At 29.2% G+C, this 22,112-nt stretch overlaps 2 protein-coding genes across 2 annotated transcripts; one reads left to right on the top strand and one right to left on the bottom strand.

Annotated features, from left to right (window-relative positions):
* Positions 1–4,941: 4,941 nt before the first annotated feature.
* Positions 4,942–17,856, bottom strand: LOC106783853 (GATA zinc finger domain-containing protein 13-like). The gene is made up of 7 exons (XM_014742768.1): positions 17,547–17,856; positions 10,552–10,776; positions 7,510–7,612; positions 7,179–7,388; positions 5,874–7,055; positions 5,633–5,791; positions 4,942–5,260 (listed from the first exon to the last, which is right to left on the bottom strand). The coding sequence occupies exons 3-7, from the start codon at positions 7,574–7,576 to the stop codon at positions 4,971–4,973; spliced, it is 1,908 nt and encodes a 635-aa protein (XP_014598254.1). The 5' UTR covers positions 7,577–7,612; positions 10,552–10,776; positions 17,547–17,856; the 3' UTR covers positions 4,942–4,970.
* Positions 17,857–18,555: 699 nt separating this feature from the next.
* Positions 18,556–20,027, top strand: LOC106783854. Its single transcript, XM_014742769.1, has 2 exons — positions 18,556–18,671; positions 19,627–20,027. The coding sequence occupies exons 1-2, from the start codon at positions 18,663–18,665 to the stop codon at positions 19,990–19,992; spliced, it is 375 nt and encodes a 124-aa protein (XP_014598255.1). The 5' UTR covers positions 18,556–18,662; the 3' UTR covers positions 19,993–20,027.
* The last annotated feature ends 2,085 nt before the right edge of the window (positions 20,028–22,112 follow it).

The following is a 22,112-nucleotide window of genomic DNA, read 5'->3' as shown; positions in this document are numbered from 1 at the left end:
TTTTTTTTTTTTTTTTTTTCTAATCTACATTGTAAATAATTTTATATCCAAAGATGATTTTCTCTCTTTTTCTTCTTATTTTTTTACTTATTTAGATATATAATAAATTCTTCAAACAATTGTAACACTTATCACAATCACGTATTTTAGAACAATTTAAACAATTTTTAAGTTCTTCCAAAAAGTGTTTCAAATATTCTTTGATAAGAATTAAAATTCTTTGACTTCTTTTTAAGCTAAATAAGTTTTAATAAATAATTTTTCACATTTTTATTGAACTTTAAAAGAGTTTGGTAAAATAAATCAAAATTATTTTCTTTAATAAATGAATCAAACTTTTTTTTTTTCAGTTAATTAAAGTACTCCTTTCTTTTTTTTTTTTTTTCATCGAATTAGACAATTTGTGTTCGTTAAAACAAGTTCGATTTATTTTTTTTTCTAAGAAACTTGTGAGTAAACAAATTAATGAAGGAAATAAGAAAACATTTTCTACAAAATTTGTTTATCAGTTAACAACGCTTATTTACCTCTATCTCTTTCCCTCTTTATTTACCTTATATTCGTGATTTCTAATCCTTCAATGAAAATTCATTTTTAGTTTACTCACATTCAAAGATTTGCGTTGGTCTGAAGCTTTATACACGCGATTCGAAATCCAAAATGATATTTTCATAATCGAAACGTGTTGTGCAAAGTAAACTGATTCGATAGAAACTCGCTTCTTCTAGGCGTACGTTTCGATATTGACAATTTGCGGCTTAAACTGGTACCAAGCCAAAGAAAATATCTAAAGAGAGGTCGAAATTCGATTTTAGAACATGATAGTGATGCATTTGCCTTACAGCTGTTGACAATAATCAAAGATGATTGATTTTCTTTTCTTTTCATTACATTTTTCTCCTTTCTTTTTTTTCTTTTAATCCAAAAAGTTTATCATCCATACCGTGAGAAAATAAATATAAAAGAAAATGGACGTCATACGCGTACATCAAAAATGATATAAATGTATAGATCAAAAATGCATTCTAAATCGTTTGTTTTTAAAATCAAAACGATTCGTGATCGTGGAAAAAATATTGAAAAAAGAAAAAAAGAAAAAACGAATGAAAATAAATAAAAGAAATGTTCGAGAGATAAAATTTTATAGGAAAATAGGTATCGTTGCTGATTGGAATAATTCAAGAAGAAATTGATTTACCGTACAGTTTTATTTCATTTGAAAAAATAAATAATAATCTAATAATAAGAAAATAATAATTAATCAACTCTCCAAACATAAAACTGGATTTAAAAATGATTGCTCTAGACGCTGTCGTGTATCCATTGTTCAAAATTCATAGAAATAATTTCTATTACAATCATTTTATCATAGTTGACATTACTTCACTTTTTCTTAAATTGCAACAGTGACCAATGTATCAAATATGTTTATAAATTCTATGCAATATAACATTTTTCCACTTAACAAAATAATAAGTTACAAATAATAAATATACATATATATATATTGTTACCGCGAAAGATCGAAATTGGAGAATATTAAGATTCACATGGTGAAATGTCAACATATATCAAATACGTCGGTGAAAGATCGAATATTTAGGTTTATTTTTATTACATTAATATTTCGTATCTACACCAAACAATCATATATACTCAATTTACCTATATTTAGGAATAATTATGTTTGGGTATTACTGGTATGGCAAATCTAACGATGGTCACCTATAACAAAAAGAAAACCTATATATATTATAAATAAAATAATAAATAAAAAAATACTAAAATAAAATTCGAATCAATAATATTCTAAATGAATTTAATTAAAATTGAGATAATTAAATTAGCACCTGTAAGTATTTATAAAATCTATGTCAAGTATACGTATGTCCATAGTTTGCTGGACCGTAACCACGTCGAATAGACACGTTGGTATTAAATTATAAATAGAGAAGAAATTGTGTGTGTGTGTGTGGTGGTAGTGGTGATGGAGAGTTAGTTGCGTGACGATTGCAAAGTTTAAATGCAAGTAGGGCTATTGTGTAATCGCGTCTTTGTCTCGTCATCGTCATTTTCCTCATTTCGGATTTGTTTTATTGGTTCGTTAAGCTGTGCATAACAAGCTTTAAAGCACATATATCACGCATCGAATTGCATTCATCGTTGGTGCTCGATTTCCGGGCTCGGAAAAGAGCGTAGGTATAGTATACGCATGTTACAGAAATTCAAATAGAAACAGTAAGCTCGACAATTCCGTTGATTTTACAAAGCGTAAAGGTGATATCGTTGGAAGGAACTTTGATATATGAAGAGGGAAAGAGAGAAAGAGAGAGAGAGAGAGAGAGAGATATATATATATTTCCTGTTGTCATCAACGTCGCTGATATTGTCTTTCCGTTTTGATAACAATTAATTCTCGTCAAAATTGTTATTAAACGACATTTCTACTCATTTTACCTCTTTCTAATATTTATTTTTAATAAATTTCTATTTATCCATAAAAGTATTTATTCGTATAAGAAAATATCGAGTATCGTTTTGTAAAATGATCCTCTAATCTTTCTTACGTTATAGATTTCGAAAAAAAAAAAAGAAAAAAGAAGAAAAGAAGAGTCACAATTCTTCTTAATTCTTATTTATTACTATTGATACTATTTTCTATATAAAGATGATTACGAAAATTGTCAAATTGGTGTCCTACTTTTTCTACATTTCTTTTTAACTCTCAGAATTAAGGGATCCTATCATCATTTTTCCGATAAATTCTATGCCCGATTTCGCGTAAAAGAAATGAATAGAAGATCGTCTCGTAGTTTTGTCTAAGAAACACATATTACACGATATCGTTTCTAAAGAAATGTATAAATATATATATATATATGTGAAAATAATGTGTGTCACGTATGAGAAAATAATCAGAAAAACTTAAGGTTCGTCGTACGTTACAAAACGAAAAATGATGATGATGATGACGATGATGATTGTGATGATGTCAGCTTTTATATCGTTGCTTTGAAATCGTCTACACGTGAAATGTGTGTTGTCTCCCGTTTTGCGTTAACACGAAATCTAGAGAAAGAAAGGGGGTAAAGGGGGAGGAAGGGAGGAAAAGACGAAGAAAAAGAAGAAGAAGAAGGAAGTAAGAAGAAAGAGAGACGCAGAAGCGTTTAGTCAGAACGCCTACGCTTTCGTTCTCGAAGAAACGAATCGATCGCATGTGCCAGAACAACGATATTCGCTGCAGAGTCGTGCGCAAGGTGTACAAAAGTTAACTTGAAAAGAAGAAAAAAAAAAAGGAATGATAAATTATTATATAGGTAAATTACACTGAAGTGTGTGATGTAGACACTTACGAATCACGGAGAAATGTGTGGGAAATTATAATGAATATCTAACGTGACAAATGAAAGATCTTTCTTGTTAGAAATTTTGATATCGTTTAATAAGAACGTATCATTGTTTGGCTGTAATAATCAAAGAATAAATTCATTTATCGTCTAAAATTATTTTGTTACGTAGACTAAATATTTTTTACTATTATTTATATAATATTTATATATATTTATTATGAAGACTAAATTTTTATTAATTAAATTTTGATATCGTTTAATAAGAACGTATATCATTGTTTGGCTGTAATAATCTAAGAATAAATTTATTTATCGTATAAAAAATTATTTTATTGTAAACACACTATATTGGATATTAAAATGATTCTTTTTGACATTGGTACGTATTCGTTTATTTAGAATGCATAGAAATAATGTTTGCGTTTAAAAAATTAAAGAAGAAAGATGGACGTTACGATGGATTTCATTAAATTTATAGGAATATCCAAATAATTGATTGTCCGTCATAGTAATAAATGATGAAACTGGCGTGTCATATAACCGTTTTCCAATTCGAACAAAATATTTGATACACAATAGGATATAAAAATCATTGCTTTTTACATCGGTTTATATCGATTCTTCGGAATTCATAAAAATAATGTTTTTTGAGTTGTTTCAGTATTTTTCCTTCAATTTTATGAGTAATAAAAGATCAAAACTAGCGTATCATATACGCGTCTTTCATTTTCAACGAAATATTTGATACAAGATTGAATATATTGTAAAAATCATTGCTTTTTATACCGGTGTGTATCAATTCTTCGGAATTCATAAAAATAATGTTTTAACGTTGTTTTCAGTATTCTTTTATAAATTTTATGAAATGCCACATCTGTTCTTTTCTTTTTTGTTTTTTTTTTTGGATGAAGTTATATTTTCCGAGTATTTCGTTAAACGCAATAATGTCTAATATAATTTGCATTTATGGCGGCTACGAAAATTGCACGTGACGGTTACTTCGCTTCTCGTTTTTTCTTCCTTCTTTTGAATTTACTGGCATAATTAAAAGGATTATTTTTCTTTTTAATCCAACATAGTAGATGTGGTATGTTGTACGTAAAAAATTAACAAGTCAGCTTTTTTACGCTGTTTTGACGGATAAAACTTTAAAAATACGACCTTCGATGTGGAATGATCGATTATTGGAAAAAGGATAATCAAGCTTACAGATAGGATATTGAAAGGATTGAGAATCATTTATTTTTCATTATTAATACAAGGATAAATCTGTCTAACGTTATTGCTATAACATTACACAGATACAATTCAAGAACTGGAATATTTAATTAAAAATTCATTCGTTTTTACAAGCCATGATGATAGTCACGGATTGGCATTTAATTATAAATAAAAATGTAACGAGCTAATAAAAAATTAATGTATTAATAAATATTTAAATAATTTTGAGACGAATTTAAGATAAAAACGATACAAATTAATTTTTTTCTTATTTGTTTTTTTTTTTCTTTTTTTCTAATAAATAATATAATAATCATAAAAGATATTGAACGAAAGTATATGAAAAATGTTTAAAAACGTTTATGGAATGCAATTGATATTAAAACATCAGATAAAGAATTATATCTTATTTCTGTAATATTTTTTGGAATAATTATAATACGTAACCCTATTACGTCGGCGAAAATTGTTTTTGTCTGATTCTTTTTCGCTACAAAAATCACTCTCGGAGCAGTCGCAGTCGCAATTGCAGTCGCAGTCGGAGTCGAAGTCCTCGGAACTTCCCGAGGAATATTCCTGAGAACTGTCCGTGGACCATTCCGATAAAGACTCCAAGGAAGATTCCGTGAATGAGCTTGTTGATGAACTGCAGTCGGTAAAAGAGTTGTCGGAAGATTCCTCCTCGTCTGCTGTAATTGGAAAATTTATATTGAATTAATTGCTCTATTACTAATACAATTAACGCAATAATATTATTATTTTATGTTGATATAATCTACAATAGTATATATAGAATTTGGAATATAATTAATAATATTTAATTTATTATTTTGGGATTACAATCAATAATATTTAATCGATTATAATTCTTACATAATATTATAAAATACTATTGCATATTATTAACATAAAATAGTTAACAAAAAAATGTATTTAACCATGCGACACGTTTTGGCATGTATCATCGTTTAGTAGATTGTTCATGGGATTTTTTTTTATAGACGACACGTATAAGGGGTCGCTATTAACGAAAAAACGGTTTATCGAAAAAATTTAAATACCTCCTACGTGCTTCATATCTTTAACGAGTTTAGTCATCTCATATTTAAATTCTTCCAAGTTATTTTGAATTTTTCGTGCACATTTTCGTAACTTAATTTTCTTCTCTTCGCGTTCGCGTTCATCCTGTTTTTTCCCTGGCAACGTTTTTTTCCTGTTATCTGTAACATTTGAAAATAATTTCAAATCATACGAATTTCTTTGATACTTGCTATTCTGTCGGGATCAATTTTTTTTTCTTACATTTAGTAACTTTATGATCTGGCTTATTCTTCTTCTTACAATTGGAAGTCAGCTTAGATTTAACGAGTTTACTTTTTTCTGGAATATTTTTGGATTGTTTAAAATTCATTGGCATAGGCGTTTCGTTAGAATTCGAAGATCTTTTTAAATTTTTTACTAACAAATTTTCTTCGTACGGATTGATAAAATGATTTATTCGATTAGAATTTAATTCGCAAGAATCGGAATCTATGAGTTCAGTTTTGACTTTAATTATTTTGTCATCGATATCTAATTGTTTCGACGTATTCTTATCAAATTGTTTATATTTTTGAAAATCAGGAATCTCTCGATTATGATTGCTATAGATTTCTTTATCACCATTCTTAGAATTGAAAATATTTGCATCCTTGTCTGAGAAGGATGTCAAATCAAACAATAAGTTGTTCCTCGTTTCCGAAATGAAATCTTCAAGACAATCGTTTGAATTAGTTAAATTGGATTCTTTTTCTTCATCGTTTATCGCGTTCTCGTTAATTTTAGATTTTTCAGATTCCTCCATTTTATCTTGAATCATTGGCGAAGAACTTGTAATCGGAACGTTGGATTTTTTCGGCCTAAGTTTTTTCTTCGTACCACTTTTTCTATCATTTTGTAAAGAATTTTGAACGACTATTGATGCAGCTTCATTCGACCGATCTTCATCTTTTTCTTGATCATTGAACGACAATTCCTTCGATTTTTCTGTTTGAGAAGACGACGAATAAATGAAATCGTTTGATATATTTTCATTGTTCATTCGATTCTCCTTCGACGGTATCATCATTTCGATGATATTTCCATTATCAACGTTTGCATCTAATTTATTCTTCGTAAGTTTCACATTCTTGATTTTTTTCGTTATTTCTTTAACGATCTTCGGCTTTTCATTTGTTTTATTCGAATTCACGTTAACGTTTTTCCTTGCAACCCTTTTCTTTTTCGTTCCTAAAGCGTTGCACAATTCGAGTTCACCAGGAACCGTTGACATAGAATTTAACGTTGATTGGGAATTCATATTTTTTGTAATTCTTATCAAATGTTTCACACCGTTTATCAGATTGGAACTACCTAAACTAAGATAACAATCCTTGATCTCGTTAACTAGATTATTATACTTATTCTGTCCTAACAAAGAATATAAAACATCTTTTATTCGTTCACCTGTAAAAAAAAAAACAAAGCAAAAAAGAAACATACAATATAAAAAATATGTAAATAAAACATTTAATTAGTCAAACGAACATCGGGTTTGACATTTCGATGAAAAAATATTAATCCAATTACCAGACATATGTTTGAACCGGTTCAAATAATTCTTCGTAGATTCGCAATTATTCGTACGTAATTCCTGCACGTATTCCCGTGGAAACATATTTTCTATTTCCACCATTTGAAAAACACCATCCGCGATATCCTGAGCGATTTCTTTTTGACTTTTAAAATTTAATATCATGTTTAACCACCAACTGATTTCTTCACGATCAACGTTATTTTCTGCGAAATAATTCGAATCAAATGTTTGTTTTGTTTCCTTATTCTTCTTCTTATTCTTTTCTCTATTTCTCAAAGAAAAAGAAAAAAAAGAAGGAAAGAAAGAAAGCTTAATACTTCTTACCAATAAATTTATTGATCTCGTCGACCTCGGATTGATTATCTCTCCTTGGTATAACATTTAAACTCATTTTCTCTCTCTCTCACTCTCTCGATATATTTCACTGCTAAACAAACGAATAGTAAAATAACATATTTAACGAATTTAACGAATCTTTGTAACCGATTAGATTACAAATAAATACGATTGTTTCACGAGTGGAAAGGTTAAACGTGTGTTGTCTTACGAAATTTTAATTTGCTTAAACTTTTGAAACACTTACTAACGTAAAATTGTTCGAAAAACGGCAAGTTTTTACATAAATAATAACACACGTGTATCACGTTTTCAGAGAATATAAGAATAAAATATTTAATAAAAATAAGAAAAATGAGAAAATTATGAATTAATTGTAAGATAAATAATAAGAATGAGATTATGAGAAATTATGAAATAAAACGTATTTTTTTTTTTGCTTACCTTAAAGTACTTTAATCAGAGAACGTTTTTATTTGTAATTAATTTTTGTGCACTCATCAGTATAAAGTAATTAGTATCGAATAAAATATATGTTTTTGTTGAAAAAAAAAAAAAAAACATCAAAATTTAAAAAGCCATCAAATTTTGCAAATTTAAGTTTAATATTACCATTTAACACGAGATATGTATTTCGAATAAATTCATCTAATCACAATCGAAAACTTTCGTATTACTACTTACTTAATTCAACCTTTACTGGTCGATTGTTTATTAAATGTCGAAAGTTTGATGATCGCCTTTTGAAAACAGTTTATGGAAGGTTGAAACAGAGAATAAAACATCTTCTCTTGTTCAAAACGTTAAAAACATCGTGCCGATGAAGACTTTTCTTATGAGTAATCCAAATGTTTTTTAAAAGATGCAAAGAAAACAATAGGATATTTATTTATTGTATCAAATAACATCGAATTAGAAGAAGAAGAAGAAAACAAAAAAAGAAAAACGCACGAGATTAAAAAAGAATCATAATATTTATCCACACCTTTACGATCATAAAATGATCGTATCGTGCAACGAAAGGATTAAACAATAGAATATATTATTTATATGGAAAGACAAAACATAGAAGAAAATTTATTTTTTTTTTTTTCAGTGTACAACATTAAAAAAAAGATATGACGATTACTTTTTTGGTGTTTAAGTAATTAAAATGTTTAATAGAAAATAACAACAAATAATCTCAAACGTGAAAAATATAATAACGAAAAATATAAAATTACAAAAATTGAAAGATAATATATTTAAACAATAGAAAATGTAATAATCAACATTTAAACTTGATTATTCTTCGATAGAAAAGTTATATTTTTGAATTTCATCTTCGGAATGTGACATGTCGGCTTCGTCTTCTGATTGATAATCCGCATCATACGTATCATCAAATAATGGATTCGTTATAATTATCGAAGAATTATCGCTTTCAGAATTATTCATTTCGCTATCGTTACTGCTGGCTGTATTTAAGTACTCGCTGATGGATGATGTACTCGTTAAATAACTATTTAAATCCTCACTCCTGTTGAAGTCTCTGATCTCGTTTACTTAAAGAAAAAAAGAAAACCAAACAAACAAAAATCAAAATCTATAAAGAAAAGAAATCAATTGGGAAAGAATTAATGTATTGTATATAAACAAAAAAAAATATGAAATATTTTCAATTACATTTTCTGTGTAGGTTTTTTTCTTAGCAATGGCGGGGGGTTTTTTTTTTTTTTTTTTTAACTTTACCCTTTTTCATTTTTCCATTTTAATGTTAATATAAAATACGATTAAATTAATCTAAGACAAAATATTTCCTTCGAATGATTATTACGAATAAAACATGTTATACTTTACGATTGAAATTTGCGTGATCATAAAAAGCGTTTTATTATTATTATTTAACTAACAAAATTATGAATGCTATTATCTAGAGTAAAAATTCAAGTAAAAATAGAAAAATGTATTATTGTTTACGTGATTCAAGGAAAGGAGGCGCGTAGGTGTTAGACTGTTTAAAACGATTGGAAAATTCGTAGAAAAATGAATAGAATAAAGATAGACAAGGATAATACGCGATGGAAAGAAATCACTTTCTTTTACGTAAATGCTGATTACGTAAAAGTTGTTATTATTATTACGAGACGTTAAAGAAAGAGAGAGACAGAGAGATAAATGAGGAGGAAAAGAAAAAGTAATAAAGAGGTGCGACTAGGTTGTATCACATCTTATTGTTAACTTATCATCGTCCCTCTTATTTCTTTATCATCATATGATTTCCGTTACTGTGAATTTATCTAAGCAACAATGTTAAAATGATTTTATTTTGTATCACGGCCACAAGTTAACCGGTCGAAGTATCGATTTCCGTTTATTTATTAACGTCACGGTTTTACCTACGCTCCATCAACGTCACGTTTGTTCTTAGAAAGTTTATATTGTTTCGAGATATTGCACATATCTAGACTTTTATAGAATTGGTTCGACAAATTTAAATGAAAAACTCGTAAGATTTTTCTTCGTATATAAGATTGGAAAAGCTGTGGTGAATTGGTTTTGTTACTTGACTATGAACATTCTGTAAAGTAAGGTCAAATTTAAGGATATTATGCAGTGTTTTTTTGAGTTTATACAATAGTTCGGCAATGCCATATTTTATCAAATGCTTGTCTAATTTTTAGAAATATTGCTGAATAGTATTAATATATATATATTTTGAAATAAATTTGATAGAAAATACTGATTAAGTACGTAAATTAAAAAGGTTCTACCCTTCTGATCTGAAAACAAGATTTGACTGTGATTAATAATTTTGTATTCTAATAAAGTTATTTATGTGTGTTTACACTTATCACATTATAATGTCTTTTTTATTTAAAATTCATGTTAATGTGTCACGTCGGCATAAATTATTTATAATTCTCGCTGAGAATTGTAAATTGATTATATTTTCTTCTATTAATAAAAAAGAGAAAAAAAAATATATTTTTCTCTTCAATCCATAAACTAAGATCTACAATAGAATATCGTTTTATTATGTTTACTTACATTGGAAATCGTACGCGGAGTCCGTGTTTGTGAGATCAGAATCATCACTATCCCATACAGAAGAAGTATCATCGTCCGTGAATGAATTTTCACAAGGTGAAATCCTTCCTTTTGCGTTAGGAATATCATTTTTATCCGTCCCCGAATGCAATGTTTCCCTCAAATATTGTTCATCTTGAGCAGGATTAGCCATTTTAGATGATTTCGCACGTTTAAAGATGATTTCTAAGAAAATTTAAGGAAAATCGTTGATTTCGAAGAAAATCTTTTTGGCAAGTTGCAAAAGTTTTGTCTCGTGTTAAGAGAGAGAGAGAGAGAGAGAGAGATAGATAGAAAGATAGAAAGAGAATGAGAGAAAGAGACGGAGATAATGGATTACTCTTCGTCGGTCGAAGGAAAAACAAATTTTCGGAGGCTTTTAAAGCGTTTTTCGGCGCTTTTGATCGCGCAACATAGGAATACGTAATAGTTGTAATTCTTATTTTATTAGGCCCCAGTTAAACTTAAAATAGATATGGTAAAAATATACTAATTTTCGCGAAATCATTCTAACGTTTCTACGGACAGAAATTGCTATTGCCCATAGTAAATTATCGTAAATATACCAATGTGTGCGTGCTTATTTTAGGCTTACCGAACGTACGTTACATACGTCAGCGATTTTCTTGTTATCACATCCTCGCGTGTTCAGAAATCAGAGACGTAGAAAGAAAAGAAAGTGTGTGTGTAAAAAGGGAAAAAACAAAAATTCAATTTGATTCGATTACATTCGATTCAACGTATGATTGACGTGTGAAATATCGAAAGGAAATGTTTTGTCGATTCGTAACGGGATTATTCGAGATTAGAATTAGTAAGCGGATAACGCTGTGACAAAGCGCATACTTAAGTATGCGCATTTGAATTCGATACACATACACCCACTGACCGGACAAATGATACTATTGAGATTTTGTTTGGAATTGATATAATGTTTGTTTTGATTTTTTTTTTTACGATGTGTGTATCGATCGATACGCTTTACGAGTTTACGTAAAGTGGAGTTCTGGAGTATTTTGTTTTCTAACCTTTCGAATGTTAACTTCATGTTGCAGAGTGGATTTTTTATATTTGATTCATAGGATTTTGGTGGATTGTAATATCTAGTTGATTCTACAAAAAATTTGTTAAGCTTTTTATTATTTTATTAGACTGTAAAACACACACACACACACACACTATGGGTTTTAAAATTCGATACTTTAAAATCATTATTATTTTGGTACCAATTACCGGAAAAGGTTGTATTTCATATATGGGAAAAGGTCATTGGAAGTCAGGGAAAGGTAATTTTCTTCAATGTTCAAAGTTGGGAAAAAATTATTAAAAAATAGGAAAAGGTCAATGAGAATAACGGTGGTCGGTAGCTTTGATTAAATATATTTAGAGGAAGGATGTTATTATGACCACCTGCTGATAATTCGGCCTACTCGTAATTTCCATATTATGAAAATCATATCCTTCAATGTCATTTGCTGCGTCAATTGGGTATTTATAATAATAAGCACAAATAATATAAAATTTCACGTGAAAAATGCTTTTAGGTTTAGCCAAAAAAAAAGAAGAAGATTTTTGTAATTAACAAAAGTTGAGGCGTTGGATATTATATTTTTGAACAAAAATTTCACAGATTCCATATTTATTAATAGACATTTAAATTCTATAAAATTTTATAAAAATAAAAATATTTTTTAAACTTAATGCCAGTTGTGACATATCAATTCTTTACAATGAAAAATAATGTGGCCCCTATATGAAGTTATAAAAGAATAGAAGAAAGCCAAATTACCAGAGAATAAATTTCACAATTTTTTTTTTTTAAAGTATTGTAATTAAAATTATGAAACAGATTTAGCAAAAAATATAAAATTATTATCAATTACGATACTATCTTATTCTTTGACACTTTATTGATTACTTTAATTCGAAGTTAAATAATAATAATAATAAAAATAAAAAGACTTTCCGGTCCGTTTAATAATAATAATAGAAAACGGAACGTTTGTTTTAAAAACGTCGATGGGACAAATTACAAATTCTCAATGTTCTATTTTTCATCCAATAAGAAATATTAAGGAGATTTCATTCGTCAGTAGTAGTAGTCAGACAAATTTGGAATAAAATCGAATTCTATAAATGCAAAATGGGGTTCGCTTGAATTATTATTATAGAACGTTGGGGGTTCGTTATAGAATTAGCATTTTCACGAATTTCTCTAATATCGAATCGTTCTCTTTTTAGATTGAAATCAGTACGGTTATCAAAAGTTCTTAACCGGAGTCGATACTACGAAAATCTTCGGATAAGTCAAATCTCTTTCCGGTAAATAATAATAGTTCTCTCATAAGTAGGAAATAACTCTAGGATAATTCAATTAACGATAAATGCTCTCGAGGGGGGAAAAAAAACCCAAAAAATTGAAAATAGAAAATGGATAAGAATAAGCAAATCTTTCGAATATATTATTCGTCATATTATTATTATTATTATTATTATTATTATGATCGATGGGAAAAATATTACACATCTTATCTTCTTTTTTCTTTTTCTTTCCTAACAAAAATGCATTACGTCAGTAGTTGAACGTCAGTATTGCGAAATATTTTCTAAATTTAATAATACCCGGAAAAAAGAAATTTGAAAAAATTCTATTTCGTTCGATTTATTTGTGAAAAATTTCTTTTTCTTTTTTATCTTCCTGAGAGTTGAGGAGGTTTCTTTGAAAAATTTGAAATCGGCGCGGTTGAACGAGTCGGTGTATGGTACGTGGGTTTGTTCGTTCGATGGCCACAAAATGAGAGAGAGAGAGAGAGAGAGAGAGAGAGAAAGAAAGATAGAGAGAGTAAGAAAGAGATGGATGCCTAACATGAGAGTCAAAAGACGGTCAACAAAGAAACTGCTTTGACAATCGGACTGACTCGTTGGCAACCTGCCGAGAAGTTTGTCGAAAGAATCACACTATGTCGCTTGCTGCAAACCATGTAGCACAGTATACCTAATCTATATACGAACATACGTTTACAAACACGTTAAGTATACGTATATGTATTTATATACCATGTGTTGTATTATTTTCACATCCAATATAATATTCGATAATAAACGAAAATACTGACATATAAACTCGTCAAATATTTTATTATCAATTCGTACGAAAAACAAAAGGAAAGATCTTAAAAATAATTATAAATAACTTATGTTAGATTTCCGTATTAAAAGAAAAAAAAAGCAACTTGCTCGGTTACAATGACCGTTAATAATAAACACAATTTATTTCGAACGGTCAAATATTATCAACGCGTTTTAACGACGAAGAATCAAAGGAATAAAAAGAAAGAAAAAGAAAAAAACAAAAATCACTTATTCTCTAATTTTAGTATCTCCGTTTTTATAACTTCGTAAATAAAAATTGTTTATGATCCTACCCGCGCGTTCGTGTAATATTTTTTTCGTTCGTATATATCAAATTGAATGGAACGTTAATTTTTATATGGGTCTTTTTTTTTAATGGCGTTACGATTTGTTATTATATATTCGTTAAGTATATTACATTTTGAGAAAAATATTAATTCAAGAAATATTATATTATAAGTTAAAGCAATCGTGTGTGCAATGCAATTATCTTATTAGAAGGTCACCGATGATTATCATGATATTTAACGTATTAAAAATATGATCAAAATGTAACACCTTGTACGTACCTAATCTTATCCTATATCCCATAGAGAACACAAAGAGAATAATGGAACGGGGAGTAGGCCGGGGGGGGGGAAAGGGTGGTGATGATGGTACATCGACTCGTTCTCTTAGTTAGAACAAGTTCATAAACTACATAGAATGAACTATGTTTCTATTAATAAACGTGGAACCTGTTCGGCAAGTTCGCTTAGCGATGTTCTGTGCTTTTGCCCGATCTAAAATCGTTTCTTCTTTCACGCCAGATGGATAGATACATATGTATATCCAGAAATAATCATTTAAATAACGATCCTAGAATGAGATTAAAGCGAATCCCCCTGATATTTGAACTTTCGGCAAATACAATTTGAGAAGGTTCAATATTAACGCGTTCGCGTTTCTATCTAAATTGAATTATTCATTTTTCCATTTATTTTCTCGATTACCTACCCTCTAGTTAAATAATTTCATTCGGTAGTAATACTTTGCATAAATTATTCATCCCCTATATATCTTTTATATGTTTATTTATATAATGATCGTAATAAACTGTTATCTCTCTCTCTCTGATAATAATTAAATCGAATAATAATTCCCGTTTAAATGAATTAGATTGCAATTAAAAAATTGCATAAATTTGGATTAAAAATATTTCACCCTAGAAATCATAATAATGCAGCTGTCATATCAATCAAGAAATATTTCGCATGAAAAATACTTGTCACATATAAATATACGATAATAAATAAAGAAGTCCCAATAAAGGGACGAAACGTCCAATTTAATCAAAACTAAGTTCGAGTTCTAGTTCTTTTTAATGTCCAATTTCCCTACGATACATATTTATTAATAATAAATAAACTTTTCTAGTGCTTGTTTAACAAAACAAAAAATCAGAAAAATAAAATACTTTACATTAAAAAACTACTAAAAATTATGACTACTAAAGACTATACTTGTAACTAATAAAAATAAATACTATACTTTAATCTTCGTATTTTGTATCGATATATTGATTTTATCAGAAATGAATTTATCCTTGAGAGAAAAGAATACTATACTCGTCGTTCTATTGCCAAGTTCATCGCGCCTACACAACATCCAGCGTTTTCTGTTCGTTATTTTCTCTCTCTCTCTCTCTCTCTCTCTCTCTTTGTCTTTTTTTTCTTTTTTTATTTTTCTCACTTGTGTTCTTTATCTTTACGCTTGCATGAAACTAACATAGAAGATTACAATGAAACATATTGACGTTTCTTTCTTCATGCACGAACTATGTGATGTAACCAACGAGCGTGAGTGAATAGAAGGACGAGGACGTATGAACATATGCACAAATGCACTATGCTTGCATATACATGTGCACCATTATATACCTTACGAAGGATATAATAATGACGTCATTGATGTCTACTAGAGATTCGTTCAATGCCGAGGGTAGGTCGATAATTTGCATAGGCGCCGCCGCAGCCGCCGTCTATAGGCATCGAAGTGGAAAAATGTTGGGAAAAAAATAGGGTTGGGTGACGTCATCCTTCGATACGACGATATCGAAGTATTAGTGACGTCATCTTACTTCATTCTTCCCCGACATCGAAAAGATCGTGAAGAACAAAATCGTGTATCCACCCCCAAGGGATCTTTTCCCTTTTATTTTTCGTAAATGTTACCATGAACTTTCGCTTTTCTTTCCCCTCAACCCGATCCTTCAATAACCCCACACGTATATTGAATTTCAAGAGAGAGAAGGATAATTTCGTAGGCACGCGATGACGCGAATAAGTTCCAAACTATCCGTTCAATAAACCTTTCGATCGTCATCGTCTGACTTTCCACACAAATAGACAAATAACCCTAACTTTGACCATCCAATGCCCAACCCAATCCATTAAATTTATTTCTTTTCGTGAAATAATATTTATTTCATTGGAAACGATCGATTTTTTCAACGTTGGTACATCTATATGTGTGTGTTTGTTTGTGTGGGTTGTATTTAATGTTGGTATTAGAATTTCGATCGAATTATTACGCAAATCACTACAACGTCATTGAAAAAGATTAGGTTGTTTTCGAGAGACAATAATTTTTTGTACTGAATGAACGAATATCGTAATTAATTTGTAGAAAATTATTCTATGATCTGGCCAATTTTTTTTCAAATGCATGCAACAAGTATTGGTAGACTCGATTAATATCATCAAAGTTATGCGATTTTTAATTCATTTATCAGAATAATACGAAAACAATGTTTTTTATCCAATATTCGATATATTGTTTAATAATTATATAGAAAATAAATAAAAGATCTAAGATGATAATAATAAATTAAAAAAGAAATTCAACAAGTTTTTAGAATTGTGTAAAAAATATTTAGAATGATATATGTATATTTTTTTTTTTTATACTAGTCACGAAAAAAAGACCAATAATCGGTCGACGTACCGTAAACGAAGACCTCAACGATACGTTGATCGATATCATGCTGCTAATTCGGACTTGACTGATTTTATATTTAGTCTCGACTAGTTGAAAATAGAAGAATATTTTAGTATTCTCTATCGGTTTGATGAACGAACTAGCGTAAGACACGACACCAATTTTAATCTACCCAGGGACCATCTTTCCAATCCACAAACTCGGATTATTACTTTACTTTATAAATTTCTTTTTATCATGGAACAACAAAATTCATCAATATTTTTTCAAAGTAATACAAAACCTAATTTTAATTAACTTTTGTCTCTAGAAACTTTATTTCTATCTTTTATAATTTCTTTTATTGTTTTTTAACATTAATCAAAATAAGCAGACAGCATTTTTAGGTACCTCTTGAGGATGCAAATTTGAAAAAGAAAAAAATGACGTACGTATATATACGCACGTGTTCAAATAATTTTCGTTTAGGCGAAATGATTGTATGCTAATCCAAGTAACAGTAACATCGAATGTCTCAAATATATTTCTAAAAAAAAAAAACATAAAATATTACGAATTATGTTATTTTTGTGAAGGAACACGAGAATTTGAAATCAAATTCAATTGGAAAGTTTAGAGATAGAAATATACGAATTTCAATCATTTTTGTGAGCGATTCCTACCACTCACAGAGTTAATATTTTATTACGATCGTTTCATAGCGAGAGGGTTAAAATGATCACTAAAAAGCTTCGCACGTGAGGACTATAAATTAAAATTTAACTATAGTAAAAACGATGTATCGTATTGTATTCAATTGGAAAGTCTCTCGAGCATTTATCAGCGTGTTAAAATATCGTACTTACATTTGGTATGCTTCAGTCTCGATGACCTTGACTCGTCTCGTAACACCTTAAAATGCATACACCTGTACGATATGCATGCAGTTAATAAGCACTCGATTGTAGGGTAATAAACAATAGAATAATGATAATAACAAGAAGAAGAAGAAGAAAATGCACGATTTCGCTAATTTGCAAATAAGATTAATATAAAATGAATATTTTTAACAAATTCGAACACTTTTCAACAAAATAATGAATTAAAGTTTCACCAAAGTAAGCGTAACTTCGTCTTATTCGTACGTCTTTTGGTATTCGTTGATTGTCGATAACTGTTGGAAACAGACGATAATCGAGCGTTCTTATTGGTTCATTCATTCTTAACGTTAAATAATATATAAAAAATATCATAAGAAACACCAAACAAAGGATCTGCTACAGTGCTCTGCTAAACATGAAAACACACAAATACACACATTCTCGAGAACCTTACCAACACATCTGACTATTTTTGTAAACATAACACACATACATTGATATTGTCGATAAATATACTCAATTTCTCCTTAAGTATATTACGTAGTCATTACAATTGATTTGAATAAATTTATAATGAAAAATTCAATTTATCTTCCTCTTCTTTCGTTTTCACGTTATCGATTCAATTAAAATACGAACGAATAGATTATACCTTTGTTTTTTTTTCTTTTTTGTCGTTTTTAGCTCGTTAGTATTCAATGCTTTGATGTAGGAGTTAAATTTTTTAGCTAAAGAATAAGAAGAAGATGAATCAAAAAAATTGATAGGACATTAGGAGAGAACTTATTAAGTTAATTAGAGGTACGTTAATGAAAGTGGTAGCCAATTATGTTTGATAAGTAGTAAGAAAAACGATTTTGGAGAGAATAAATTTGAAAGTCGGGGGAGGAGGAGGAGGTGGTGGTGGTGGTGGTGGTGGTGGTTGAGCAGGGTAGGGATAAGAGGGAAGGGGGAGAAACCGCTTGACTCATCAAAATAAAACGTTGATCATGTTGTAAGACCAGTGTCTAAGCTTGTATATACTCGTATACGTATACACTCATATAAAAGTGTCATCGTGCCATTCGCGGAGGATAGTTGGACTCGAAGCTTCGAACGAACATGATCGAGGTAAGGAAATCTCGAAAGAAAGAATCCAGTATTTTGATCGAAGTCGTTTGTGAGATTGGATTTAAAGAAAAGAAAAGAAAAGAAAAGAAAAAAAAAAGAAAAAAATAAAAACAAAGAAAAGGATTCCGATTTACAATTAACAAGTGTATAAAATCCTGTGTGTCGCGTTTTTTTCTCTTCTTTTTTTTATTTTCGACTACTATAAGTGAAAAAGAAAAGGAATATATATTAAAAAAAAGAAAAAACATTGAACTGGTTTCATTATGAAAAATAATTGGAAAAATTTATTTGAGTTAATTTTTTGTATTCGGTTATATGTTGGTTTTTTTTTTTTTTTTTAATATTTTTTTGTTACTCGGACATTAATTCGTCGCATCGTTTTTTTTATCTTTTGAATTTAACAGGGTCAAGTTCGGGGAAAAAAATAAATTACGGATTTTATAAAAGTACATTTCAAATTTTCCCAAGTGTCCTATCGCGCGCGTGGTTGTATTAAAATGATTATTATGATAATTTATTTCGGTGATAGTTTAAAAAGAAAAACGTCGCGATGTTGGAATCCGTAAGAAAGTGTCGGTTTGTCGATCTTTTATTCGGCAAGGGATCTATTTGGGTCAAGTGGAATGGAAGAGAATATACTTATTTATTGTAATAGTTGGCGTGGGTGCGACGCGATTTGAGTTATTTCAGACTTTCTAGATTTCTGTCAAGTTTAACGTTCTTTAATAAACATTTGATATGTATGTATAATATCTACCTATTCTTTCATTTGTGAAAGGACGAGAAAACAGGTCAGAGAGACAAACATATACGTTTTTTTTCCTCATATATTTTTTCCTACTATTTTTCGTTCTTTTTCTTATTCGCTTCATAACGTAATCGTTATTTCTATATTTCTTTATGTTTTTTTTTTTTTTTTTATGTCAATTGAATCATTTTATTTTATCATTCGCAGATCATTTTATTATTCCTCGGCGTTTATGGAACCCTCGCTGTTCCGTACAGACCGCATACGGACCGCGAATTCCGTACGTTGGGCAATGATGCGGTCGATGACATCGAAATTGACGAAGTTCGTCTTCCCGGTTCGGCAAATTTAGATGAAAAATCTATACCCCTTTCTCGACTCTACGTTGTTGAACCAGTTAATTTACCTGGCAATGACAATTTAGAAGAAAGGGCTCAAATACGTCTGGCTTTACCTGGTACGAAAAATTTAGAAGAGAAAGGTATACCCGATTATGTGCTCAAACGAATGGCCAATCCAACAAATCGTCGAATTTCCAGTCATCCTGATTTTGAAGAAATTCCTATTCAATGAAAGCAAAAAAAAAAAAGAATTATCGTTGTTGCTTGGTGAGTGTAGTTTATTTTTTTCGATCCTATTTTTTCCTTTTTTTTTTTTTAAAAAATGTTTTATATCTTTATATTTATGTTTTAGATAAAATAAAAGAGATAAGCCAGAATTTTATAGATTTATAAATATTTGTTAGAATAAATGTGATGTCGAGATGGACGAGGACTACGAAGAAATTAAAATTGAACACGAAAACGTTTAGCGAATGATTTTATCATTGTTCCTTATAATGTACGATATTTCGTATTTTATTAAAATATTTAATACAGTTATATATATATGCTTTTTCATACTTTTTTTTATTCCGCCTTTATACGAATATACGAAAGAAAATACCGTAGAAACGATGGTAAGGAACCTTAAAAGCAGAACAAAATGAATAAGAGCTCTTATTTGCACATTAATTGCATATTTAAAATCTATAATAGCACACTTTATCAATTAATTATTTAATTAGTTATTAATAATTAAAAAAACAAAAACGTTTTATCTTATTTCTAAGCAAAGCAATAAAGTTTTCTATTGTTTTTTGTTTTCAATCAATTGCTGACTTTTTGTTTCTCCATTTTTCTCCAGTCTTTCTAGCTCTAATATGATATCAATTTTGTTTTTAATCTAGTAAGTCTTTTTCTTCATACCTGTTCCAAGATAAACGTTCTTAGCGAGTAAACTCCTTTAATTAATAATTAAAAAAGAAATATCTATATTAGATTTCTAATTGTTGTTTGTTTTTAAATGTATATAGAATTTAATTACACATTCACTTTGTGTACACTACTTGTTATTAGAAGTTACTAGGAAATAAGCAAGTTTAAAATATATTGAAATCCTAGTAACATTGCTAAGCATCATATCGGTAATAGTAGAGCTCTACCTTTATCTTAACGACAGTCGGTAATAAGACTTACTTTGTAATTCTTATACAGTTACTTATAGGTAACTTTAAAATTTAAAATTCATAATTGCTCACTTCTTAGAAATGAGCAACAAAGCAATAACACGAAAATTTTTTTTTCAATTATTAATAACTAATTAAATATTTAATTGATAAAATGTGCAAATAAGAGCACTTATTCATTTTTTTCTGCTGGTAAGGTTCCTTGCCAGCGTTCCTACGGTAAAGAAAATGATGATCTATACTTGATTCATCGTATGATATTTGATTCAGTATATCATGAGAGCTTTTTCCGAAAGATTTCTACCTTATCTATAAATAATCAACTTTTTTTCTGCTTTATCATATTTATCATTATATCAGCTACCGACTTGATACACAGTTGATAATAATGTTAATAAATTTGACGAAATATTAGTAATATGGCAGCACTTGTTTAAAGAAAAGATCAAGAAAAAGAATTTTACGCGGATTATTTTCGAATCGTCATGGAAAAGTATAAAATTTCAACACAACAAAATGATCCATTTGAAAATAATTTCTAACTAATACGGGTCTATGGATTGCAATATTTCTTTTTCTCACACGTTTATAATTTATATATATTTATAATTAAAGTTAAACAAATAGCAGAATGTATATCTATATAAAAACAAGTTGCATAAAATTATAATAAAATTTGATAGACGCGTTTGAAGTTAAAGCCAATCCCCCCAACGATGAAATTGAATACAAGCAAACGATTAACGACGAAATTATAGGAAGCTTAGTCGCATTTCTCTGGCTTAGGGAAGCTTTAAACTGAAATTAATTGAACTTGGAACTCATACGTGTCACACGTATGTATATATATGTATATGTACGCGAAAAGAGCATACACATAAGTTTGATGTACACGGTGCTACTATATCTTATGAGCCGGAAAATGCAGATCGTGAAGTACGAAGGTAATGGATTTTCTCTCTTTTAAAAGGGAAACGCGTTTTAATACCCATTCCATTGGTCTCTCTTTTCTCTTTCCGTGCGAGGAGATACTTTTTCCTTTTTTTTTCTTTCTATTTTTTTTTCTTTTTTCTTTCACTTGCCATTTCCTTTCTTCTCTTATTCTTTTACTTTATCACACAATATCTTTTTCTCTTTCTCGAATGACAAAGCCCATAATATAACGAATTCATTTTGTTTCTCTTTC

This window comes from Polistes canadensis, unplaced genomic scaffold (genome assembly GCF_001313835.1).
Source record: "Polistes canadensis isolate GaletaPanama2010 unplaced genomic scaffold, ASM131383v1 scaffold_27, whole genome shotgun sequence".
NCBI classification, from domain to species: Eukaryota; Metazoa; Arthropoda; class Insecta; order Hymenoptera; family Vespidae; genus Polistes; species Polistes canadensis.
Note: the sequence above shows the minus strand (reverse complement) of the source record. Positions and strands in the feature narration are given on the sequence as shown.